This window comes from Anomaloglossus baeobatrachus, chromosome 2 (genome assembly GCF_048569485.1).
Source record: "Anomaloglossus baeobatrachus isolate aAnoBae1 chromosome 2, aAnoBae1.hap1, whole genome shotgun sequence".
Classification (NCBI taxonomy): domain Eukaryota; kingdom Metazoa; phylum Chordata; class Amphibia; order Anura; family Aromobatidae; genus Anomaloglossus; species Anomaloglossus baeobatrachus.
The window spans coordinates 34,745,587-34,756,098 of record NC_134354.1 but is presented as its reverse complement, the minus strand read 5'-3'; the positions used below and the strand labels follow the sequence as shown (position 1 = coordinate 34,756,098).

Genomic DNA, 10,512 nt, shown 5'->3' with positions numbered 1-10,512 from the left:
ACGTACATATATATATATATATATATATACATATGTAAATACAGGGGTGGACATATCATTGGAGCAACCTGTGTGGCCGCACAGGGGCCCAAGAGGCAAGGGGGCCCATTTCTACCTCCAAAGCAGGTGCAATAGTGCATTTTATTGAGTTATTTCACTGAAAAGGGCCCATATACTATTCATCTGTCTGTGTCTGCTAGTGTATATATTATATAATTATAATTTTTATATATATATATATATATATATATATATGTATATATATATATATATATATATATATATATATATATATATATGTGTGTGTGTGTGTGTGTGTGTGTGTGTAAAACAGATTACATAGCAGGATTGATGCATTAGAAAAAAACAGTCTACTTTTCTCCTCGTGATAGGTCCTCTTCAAGCCTCATCTACTATCATTGAAGGTGATTTCACCCTATGCTTCCTGTTTTGTAAATATTATACATCAGAAACAAGTCTGTGCTGCACACAGAGGCACTATACTGCATAGCAAATATAACTTCCTGTGACCACTTCAGTGCATGTATCAACATGTGGTCACCCAAGCAGGAAGTCAAGAATTTGACTGAAAAAATATACTAAAGGGGAACAGGGTCAGGTTCAAGAGAGTATTTTAAATAACTTAATATAATTTACAGACTATTTCAATTGCTATATTAATAAAATAAATTAAAAGGTTAATATGTCCGGGATATGTGAAGATTGCCATTGATAGAGACTGGTGAGAAACCGTCCATCCGTTAAATTTTAGAGAACATTGCACAGAGAGAATTTTCACTATTCTCCACCATGCAGAATTAGCCCTTAAATTGGATTAAACCAAACCTGCATTGGCTGGATATGGCTTTGACAAAGGACATTTGCTAATACAAAAACAAGTTAAACATTTTGGCAACCGACTGTATGTATTTGCCGTCTTTACAGATCAAACTGGATGTAAATTGTAGACTAAATTTGTAAAAAAAAAAACCCCCAAAAAAACCCCAAACAAAAAAAAAGTGACAAAAATAAAAATGAAAATTATAAGATAGATCTATCTATTTTAAAGAATTTCATTGGAAACATATAGTGGTCATGTACTATCATGGTCATTTTTAAAGGGAACCTGTCAGCAGAAATGTCCCCTAAAACCTAACAGATTCCCCCTCTGCAGCTCCTGGGCTGCATTCTATAAAGGTCCCTGTTATGATTGTGCCCACTTTCTGACCGAAAAAAAGTGTTTATAAAGTTGTACCTTTTTGGCTTCTGATTCTGTAAATCCGTCACGGGGGGCGGGCTGCCTGATGGCCGTTATTCTGCCCCCTGGTCCTGTATGCCGCCCCCATCGCTGATTTCAATACTTCTGGACGCCGCCCACTGCTCCAGCCATCCCCGCGCATGCCCAGTGCCCATCTCTCGGGGATGAGCACTGTGCCCAGCGTCACCGCTGGTGACGTGCACGCAGGGTTAAGATTATGGGCGGTGCTGTGATGTTTATTCCTAAGCAACCGCCCATAATCGCGGGACCGCGCTTTCGGTGTAGTCACTGCTCCGCGCTCTTCCCATCTATTTCCTGCCTCGGGGCAAGATGGGAAGGAGGCGAAGTGAGGTCAGCAGCAGCGCGCTTGCGCAGAAAGAAGCAGGCCGAGGGGGAAAGCGCGGTCCCGCGATTATGGGCGGTTGCTTAGGAATAAACATCACAGCACCGCCCATAATCTTAACCCTGCGTGCACGTCACCAGCGGTGACGCTGGGCACAGTGCTCATCCCCGAGAGATGGGCACTGGGCATGCGCGGGGATGGCTGGAGCAGTGGGCGGCGTCCAGAAGTATTGAAATCAGCGATGGGGGCGGCATACAGGACCAGGGGGCAGAATAACGGCCATCAGGCAGCCCGCCCCCGTGACGGATTTACAGAATCAGAAGCCAAAAAGGTACAACTTTATAAACACTTTTATTCGGTCAGAAAGTGGGCACAATCATAACAGGGACCTTTATAGAATGCAGCCCAGGAGCTGCAGAGGGGGAATCTGTTAGGTTTTAGGGGACATTTCTGCTGACAGGTTCCCTTTAATGTCACGTTCTTGGAGTTAGTTTAGACTTCATCGATTGTGTTTCATCATTTAGGCCTACACAGAATTTTCTTTTATTGAAGCAGCACATTGTGCTTCACAGCAGACATCCCTACAGTAAATTGAGAAAGAAAGCTTCAGTTTTAATAACTACTGGAAATACACTTGAGTCGTCAGCGGTGTGTACAACATGATGTCATCCATATTGGATACAGAGGAATGGTGAGAGACAGTTCTGCAACCACTGCTTTGGTCAGCAAACCCCAGAGGTTGGAGTAATTGCTTCTTAATGAATATTAGTAGTGTGTATAATCAAGTAGTCAGGTCTAGCGTTGGCCAATCATCCCAAGAGGATTTTGCAGTAAGAAGTGGTTACTGATTAGTAACACAACAGAACGGAATACTATTATATTAAATCCAAAAATCCAGAACCCCTGTCAGTAGTGGCTTGGTCCAGCCAAACAGTGTACTAGTACATGCTAGCCATTTAAATTAATAGGACCACCATGTAACATATAGGATGGGGGGTCCAGAGAGTGGGAAAAGTTCTACCTAGAGTTGGTGAGAATTGACCAACTAGACCCATGAGCCATGACTGTATTCTCTGACCAGTGGACAGGAACCGTGAGAACCGTCACTTACCTGACGTCATCCGTGGCTCTTCTTTTGATTGGCCAGCCTGGCACGATGCCATCATTGCGGCGTGATGCACATGTGACGTTGTGCCAGGCTGACGAATCAAAAGAAGTGCTGAGGTTGTTCTCATAACTCAAGTCTAGTGGCCACCAATTACAGATATGGACAATGAATCAGGCTGTGTGAATCTTTTCGCACCAACACTAGTTCTTATATGACTTGTCTACGATAACTGAGGGGCATCACCTAGTATGGCCTGGGTTGTCTTGATGAAACACCCCCTTTAAACTCACCCCTGTTTTATAATGCATTGACCAAAAATCATGCCCAACTCAAATGACACCAATGGAAAGCTGGATCAAGTTTCAGCTCCTACAAACTCATGGCATTGGCTTAAGGGAACACCTAACTCCCATGATGTATGACTTCTGTGACCCTCAAGTCAAACACTACCCATGTGTCAAACAGCAACCTCAAGATTGGTGGTGGGTATCTGGTCCTGGGTGACGCACTCAACTTTGGGCTTCAATTTATGACAATTAAGCCACCTTCATAGACTAAATGGTAAGTTTTAGAGATAGCTCTCTCCTTTAGCCTATGTTCATGGAGTATTCAAGGAACTTTTGGAGAGAATCCCTTTTTAAATCCTTTTCCAAAACTGTATCGAAAACTCCTGATGACAATTTTGATGGGATTCAATCTAAAACTTGAAGCTTCAGGAAAAATAAACTTTTCAAAACTGCTTTATGAAAAAAAACCTCCTACAAAAAGAATATATATATATATATATATATATATATATATATATGCGCCAGCCATTCATGGTTTGTTTATATATATATATATATATATATATATATATATATATACACACACACCATATTTTCCTGATTGTAAGACACACTTTTTTCCGCCAAACCTGGGGGTAAAATGGGGGTGCGTGTTACAAAACGGATATGGCTTACCGGGGTGGCAGTGGTGGTGCGGGGTCAGAGGAGGCAGGATCACAGGACGGGCCCCGGGGATCTCACGGTTGGCGCCATTGATCTGGCGGCTGGGCTGTGGGGGTGTCGTGGCAGCGAGTGCATTGAGCTGACTGCGGGCTCCATTGAATCACCCCCAGTTGACGCAATGGACTTCAAGAAAATGGCCGCGGAGATGGCGCATGAGTAGATTGATGCGATAGGACTCCGCAGATATTATCTTGAAGCCTATCTGTGCACCATTTTTTTTAAGTCCATCTCATCAACTATGGGCGATTCAACGGAGCCCGCCATGACAGCCCCGCATCCCGCCGGAAGATCTATGGCACCTGCCGCGACAACCCCGAGCCTGCAGTATCGCCAACCCTCCTGAGCCACAAAACCCGCTCCTCTGAGCCCACAGCAACGCTCACCCTTCCTCCTGTGACCCTTCTGAGCCGCTCCACCACCGCCGCTCCCCCCTAGGGAGCATTAGGATTAAGACGCACTAGGATTATAAAATGGACCCTCATTTTAACATTAAAATGATTTTTTTCTATTTTCCTCCTCTAAATTTGGGGTGTGTCTTATAAAACGAAAAATACGGTATATATATATATATATATTTTCTGTAATCAAATATCCACTGGGAAATTATCTGTTTCGTGGTTCCAGAACATGGACTCATCAACCCTTAGGACCCTCGATGAATCGTGGTTGGACATTATTGAGTGTAAACTGCTAAACTACTAAAAAAAATAGCCAGTGTGATGGTTTGTTTGGCACCCAAGGTCTTATCGGGGTGTACTTTTTTTTTTTTTTTGGTCTATGGCTTTCGTTGATTTCATAGGTGAAGATATATTGAGGTACTTGATATAGCTGCCAGTCTGGTAAAGTGAAGAATAGATGAAAATTCTCTATTTTCTATCAGATGTAAATGAGGAAAGAAAAAATATGTTCGGATGACCTAAAAAAGAAAGCAGTAACTTTTTTTTTTTTTTTGCATCATCTTATTCCTAGAATTCGGAGCCTACATTAATGACACATCTATGTACATGAAGTCATTCCTTTGTACATGCTGGGTTTATTAACAATTTGTCATCATTTATAAGGCATATGTACAGTGTACCTATGAACGGATAGATATTTTTTCTATTTCCTGGCCATAAAGTGATGTTTTTATTTATTTTTTTTACGTTGGATGCAAGATCCCCTCCTAATTCAGAGAAGGTCAAGAACCATCAAGAATAGGTCATTTACAAGCCCCCGAAAAATAAGAGCGTGTGCATTCCATTTAGCAATTTCCCATAACCGCCAGACCCATCAAGGTTGTCCTGACCGGAGGCTGTAGCAATCCAATCTCACTTCTCCGTGTGGATCACACCAGCAGTGTGTAGACCTTAAATATCAGAGACCACACATATAATGGCTTTACACCTTTGACTCATTTTCTATGTTGGCCACGTCTCCATTCCTCTCCGTCTGATCCTCGGGGTTCTTCTTTCCATTTTCGTTGACCAATTCCGGATGCTGGTTGAGTTTGCTGGACACCGACCAGCTCAATGGCATCTCTGTCTTGCTGATCATCTCGGCCAGTTCTTTGGCGCTGCAGGACGGCGTGTTGGTCTCGTAGGTGTCGTGAAAGCTGTTGTAGTCCACTTCATAAAACCCATCCTCTAGGGTGAGGACAGGAGTGAACCGATGGCCCCACTGGATTTCCGATGTGACGTAAGAGCTTCGAGCTTGACAGGTCATGCCTAAGGGGTTACATGAAAAATAAAGGATTTTACTAAACATTCACAGATAGCTTGTAATGTTTGTTGTTACAAAAAGAGAGATCAGAAAATGACAAAAATTAAGGTACACTGTATATATATATTGTTTAATTTTCCATATCATCATGAATATAAACAGAAATCATAAAATGTTCACACTGACCACTGAGCTTAATGTCATTATCCTGACAAACATCACTAACCCGAAATACATTGTATCATCAATTGAATTTATATATATATATATATATATATATATATATATATATATATATATATATATATATATATACACACACACACACACACACACACACACACACACACACACACACACACACACACTGACCACTGGGCTTAATGTCATTATCCTGACAAACATCACTAAAACACCCCTAAATACATTGTATCATCAATTGAATTTATATATATATATATATATATATATATATATATATATATATATATATATATATATACACACACACACAACACACACACACAGTGCAGACCAAAAGTTTGGACACACCTTCTCATTCAAAGAGTTTTCTTTATTTTCAGGACTCTGTAAATTGTAGATTCACATTGAAGGCATCAAAACTATGAATTAACACTTGTGGAATGAAATACTTAACAAAAAAGGTGTGAAACAACTGAAAATATGTCTTATATTCTAGGTTCTTCACAGTAGCCGCCTTTTGCTTTGATTACTGCTTTGCACACTCTTGGCATTCCCTTGATGAGCCTCAAGAGGTAGTCAACGGAAATGGTTTTCACATCACAGGTGTGCCCTGTCAGGTTTAATAAGTGGGATTTCTTGCCTTATAAATGGGGTTGGGACCATCAGTTGTGTTGTGCAGAAGTCTGGTGGATACATAGCTGATAGTCCTACTGAATAGACTGTTAGAATTTGTATTATGGCAAGAAAAAAGCAGCTAAGTAAAGAAAAACGAGTGGCCATCATTACTTTAAGAAATGAAGGTCAGTCAGTCAGAAAAATTGGAAAACTTTGAACGTGTCCCCAAGTGCAGTGGCAAAAACCATCAAACGCTACAAAGAAACTGGCTCACATGAGGACCGCCCCAGGAAAGGAAGACCAAGAGTCACCTCTGCTGCAGAGGATAAGTTTATCCGAGTCACCAGCCTCAGAAATCGCAGGTTAACAGCAGCTCAGATTAGAGACCAGGTCAATGCCACACAGAGTTCTAGCAGCAGACACATCTCTAGAACAACTGTTAAGAGGAGACTTTGTGCAGCAGCCTTCATGGTAAAATAGCTGCTAGGAAACCACTGCTAAGGACAGGCAACAAGCAGAAGAGACTTGTTTGGGCTAAAGAACACAAGGAATGGACATTAGACCAGTAAAAATCTGTGCTTTGGTCTGATGAGTCCAAATTTGAGATCTTTGGATCCAACCACCGTGTCTTTGTGTGACGCAGAAAAGGTGAACGGATGGACTGGCTGGTTCCCACTGTGAAGCATGGCTGGTTCCCACTGTGAAGCATGGAGGAGGAGGTGTGATGGTGTGGGGGTGCTTTGCTGTGACACTGTTGGGGATTTATTCAAAATTGAAGGCATACTGAACCAGCATGGCTACCACAGCATCTTGCAGCGGCATGCTATTCCATCCGGTTTGCGTTTAGTTGGACCATCATTTATTTTTCAACAGGACAATGACCTGCAAACAAACCTCCAGGCAGTGTAAGGGCTATCTGACTAAGAAGGAGAGTGATGGGGTGCTACGCCAGATGACCTGGCCTCCACAGTCACCAGATCTGAACCCAATCGAGATGGTTTGGGGTGAGCTGGACCGCAGAGTGAAGGCAAAAGGGCCAACAAGTGCTAAGCATCTCTGGGAACTCCTTCAAGACTGTTGGAAGACCATTTCCGGTGACTACCTCTTGAAGATCATCAAGAGAATGCCAAGCGTGTGCAAAGCTGTAATCAAAGCAAAAGGCGGCTACTTTGAAGACCCTAGAATATAAGACATATTTTAATTTGCCTCACACTTTTTTGTTAAGTATTTCATTCCACATGTGTTAATTCATAGTTTTGATGCCTTCAATGTGAATCGACAATTTTCAGAGTTATGAAAATAAAGAAAACTCTTTGAATGAGAAGGTGTGTCCAAACGTTTGGTCTGTAGTGTATATCTATATATATATATATCTATATATATATATATATATTATAAAACTGGGTGTATGTGTGTATGTATGTCCGCTAAACGAATCTGCACCGTCGCATTTACAATCACGAAATTTATACAGACACTCCATGTGACTCAGGGAACGTCATAGACTATGTTTAGGGCGGGAAAATTTAACCCCGCGCTTTACACTTACTCTCCAAAAATCCTGCCTCTATGAAACTGAATGGAGGTGGGAGCTACAGGCTATAAATAGCAACTGTCAGTGCTTGCTATAGGAACAAAATAAACTGTTAGTATAAGAAGCTTATGCGTGAGGTAATATGATGTCGGTGGTGAGATGGATAGAGAGAGACAGACAGACAGACAGACACACACAGACAGAGACAGCCCTGGAAAGACAGAGACTGGGAGAGAGACAGAGAAACAGTTACTATCCCGGGCAACGTCGGGTACTACAGCTAGTATATATATATATAATATAAAACACAAGATCCATCATTCACAACAGGTAATGTCACAGCTTACCTCCTCCTCCTTCTGTAAAATAACTGTACAGTATATAACACAGGATCCACCATTTACAATAGGTGATGTCACAGCTCACCTCTTCCTCCTGGTCTTGTATAATGACTGATAGCACCTCTATATACAGGATCCCGATACAAATAGTCAGAGAGAGACCTGACACTTAAGGGCACAGGGTGGGGAGAAGCAGACTAGTCTCCAATGTGACTCGGTCTCTGGTGGCTTTTAAGGTTTGTTTTTTGAGTGTTCGGCATTGTGGGGATTGAAAACATATCTGGCTGACATCATACAGCCAGTGTCTGATACATGCTGCCAGTGGATCAGGCTTCCTAATACAAAGCCCACCAATTCTATCCAGTGATGGTCAATTTATACTCATTGGGGGTCTGTCTTCTTGGACCCCAGTTTCCTGCACAAGCAGGAGGATGGAAGAGCAGAGGTGAAGGGTAAAAGCAGAATTCCCCTGCTGCTCTTGTGGTTCCTGCCGGTCTCGGTTTACTCACCTGCAATGATGATGTTATAGACAAGACCGTTGTAGCCAATCATTAGCCTTGTCTCGCTAGGAACAGATAAGTACCAAGAAAACGGTGAAAGGGAAGGGAAACCCTATGTCTAGGTAAGAGGAAGCTGGTGACCCCTGACCAAACCTACCTCTGGTCCCTCACCACCCTAGATAGGTTCCTCACCTATGTGCTAAGCCGGATACCTGACCCTAGGTGTCTCTAGAGCTGGACCCTAAATAAGGAACAGATGGGATGAGCTCTTCTTCAACCCCACTAAACACTGTAGAAGACACAAGGAGGACACACAGGGGGAAAGCATGAACTACTTATCATTAGATGACTCAGGTAGGAGTTCAGCAAAGTTACAGCAATGATACCACAGAGGAGTACAAGCCACCTGCTTGAAATCAGAGCAAGAATGAACTGAATAATATCACCAGCACAAGTCCAGGGATAATGGGAGTATTTAAGCACAAGGAGAATACTGATAATCATTAGCTGGATGGAAGGAGAGCTCCACTTGGTCCTAAAGGGGAAGAGATGGAAAGCTACTTAGTACAATGAATAGTGACAGCAGGAACAATAGAAAGGCAGAGAGCATTTTGTGCAGCCTGACGCTGTGACCTTCTATTGCCAGGAACCACATGACTGTCTGTCACCCATGACAAGCCTGAAGTTATAAGCATAGCTGCTGAGGCCAGTGATGGCTGCAGTGGTCACATGGATGTACGTGATGTCATGACTGCAGGAAAGTAAAGACCGGCGGCGAGCACTGGAGCACCGAGGAAGTTTTACCAATTGTATAATAAATACTTTTTTGTTAGGCTAATTTTTTTTCAACTCCGAGATAAATCCTGGCGCAGATTAGCTTTGTCCTCAGTGGAGGGGTCCCGCATCGCTCTCGTCTACATTATTATCCCGTTCTGCACAGGATCTGGCTCTCACAGTATTAGGTTGGTACCAGCCAGAAAGCTGCAGTCAGTTTCCTTTCGCTGCTTTAGTGAAACCTGTTCCATTTGTAAAATCTTGTGAAAAAAACCCATTTTGGAGCTGATTCTGTACAGTGAGCGTAAAGCTAGAGCGCTGCGAAACGCTGAGACGAAACCCACGGACAAACAGCTTGTCTTACCTCCCACAGACCTGCCATCTGATCACTCAGCGCTGCCGCAAAGCCCAAATCAGTATTGTTCTGTTCTCCTCCAGCAATATCAAAAACCGCTAATCAGTGGTGAACTAAAAAGAGAAGGGGCCCAAATACATTGTATGACTTAGACACCCCCATCTTTTTACGGTCTCTCCAAGGTAGGACTGATTTTCAAGGGGCAATTGTCCAGGTCACCCTTCTCTTCCTGCCCACCCTCCACTGTCCACTATCCACTCACCTGTATGATATGTGGAGGATGTGGAAGCTGGACGTGGTAACCTCAGAACACATTCCTAGACCACCAGGGACAGCACCATCGATCTCTTCATTATCGAAGACCAGCAGTAACGATACCATTACCTAGACCTCCAGGGATATTACCATTAATCTCTTCATTACCATAAATCACTAGGGACTTTACTATTTATTCCTCTAGACTACCAGGGACATTACCAATAATCCCTTCACTACCCTAGACTACCAGTGACATTGTTACCCTTAATCTCTTCAATTCCCATAGACCACAATGGATTTACCATTAATCTTTTCATTGCCCTTGACGACTATTGACTTGTACATTAACTAATCCACTACCCGGACCATCAGTGATGTTACCGTTAATTCTTCCACTAATCTAGACCACTAGAGACAATACCATTAACTCCTCCACTACCCTAGATCACTTATGACATAACTGCTGGTATAAGATTATTTTATTTTTTATTCTCTGTTATTTTATGCCATT

At 42.5% G+C, this 10,512-nt stretch overlaps 1 protein-coding gene across 3 annotated transcripts in view; it reads right to left on the bottom strand.

The window, feature by feature from the left end:
- Positions 1 to 2,049: 2,049 nt before the first annotated feature.
- KCNJ6 (potassium inwardly rectifying channel subfamily J member 6) overlaps positions 2,050 to 10,512 on the bottom strand; it is a 307,706-nt gene continuing 299,243 nt past the window's right edge. For all 3 annotated transcript variants that reach the window (XM_075334985.1, XM_075334986.1, XM_075334987.1), the window contains exon 3: positions 2,050 to 5,425. In XM_075334985.1, coding sequence (XP_075191100.1) covers positions 5,100 to 5,425 — 326 coding nt within the window. In that variant the 3' untranslated portion in view covers positions 2,050 to 5,099. The remainder of the gene's footprint in view (positions 5,426 to 10,512) is intronic.